The 652-nt window shown below is 45.6% G+C and overlaps 1 protein-coding gene across 1 annotated transcript in view; it reads right to left on the bottom strand.

The window, feature by feature from the left end:
• The window catches only part of LOC103799318 (sodium/potassium-transporting ATPase subunit alpha-1), an 18,819-nt gene that overhangs the window by 2,588 nt on the left and 15,579 nt on the right, over positions 1 to 652 (bottom strand). Inside the window, exon 18 of the mRNA XM_009071626.1 lies at positions 48 to 193. Within this exon, the coding sequence (XP_009069874.1) occupies positions 48 to 193 (146 nt within the window). The remainder of the gene's footprint in view (positions 1 to 47; positions 194 to 652) is intronic.

The following is a 652-nucleotide window of genomic DNA, read 5'->3' as shown; positions in this document are numbered from 1 at the left end:
CATAAGTAGTTTGGCTGGCAGCCTCTGAGCTGTGCCTCAAGACGTACCCATTGCTGCCCATAACTGTCCTCCACATCGTTAATCCATCGGTCATCCCACTGAACTCTGATTCCCAGCAAGCCAGAAGGCCAGAACCCATTCTCGGCCATGATGACAAAATAGGTGAAGAAACCTCCAAGGGCCTGGATCATACCTAAATAAGTAAGAAAGGATGATACAACTGATGAAGCTACTGTGCAGTGCAATTTTATTAGAAAGCAGTTTGCATAAAACCCCAACTACCTTAAAAATTAGTCCTCATGAGGCTCAGCGTCCCAAGCAGCAGCTATAGAAATAGTTCACATTAACATCAAACTCAGCTGCAACCCTTTTGCTGAGCAGCTTCTGCTCCCAACTTTGTACAGTTACTTCTGTTCTGTCCTGGGCTGTGATGGCACCATACTCAAGGACACAAGATAAAACTCCCTTTGTATTCTCAGTAAGCCTTGCCCACCCCCAACTCTTGTAAAATACAGTCAAGAAGGTTCCCAAGGTCTGCCGCAATTAAGCATGAGCTCCTGTCCTGTGAATTGGGCACATCTCTGTAGCTGCCTTTAATCAAGGCTCCTAATACTGTGTGTTTAGGGATATGCTGGAGAGAATCCTTTACTTC

The sequence above is a fragment of the Acanthisitta chloris genome, unplaced genomic scaffold, assembly GCF_000695815.1.
Source record: "Acanthisitta chloris isolate BGI_N310 unplaced genomic scaffold, ASM69581v1 scaffold1963, whole genome shotgun sequence".
Lineage (NCBI taxonomy): Eukaryota > Metazoa > Chordata > Aves > Passeriformes > Acanthisittidae > Acanthisitta > Acanthisitta chloris.
The sequence above is the reverse complement of the archived record's forward strand: the minus strand, read 5'-3'. Positions and strand labels throughout refer to the sequence as shown.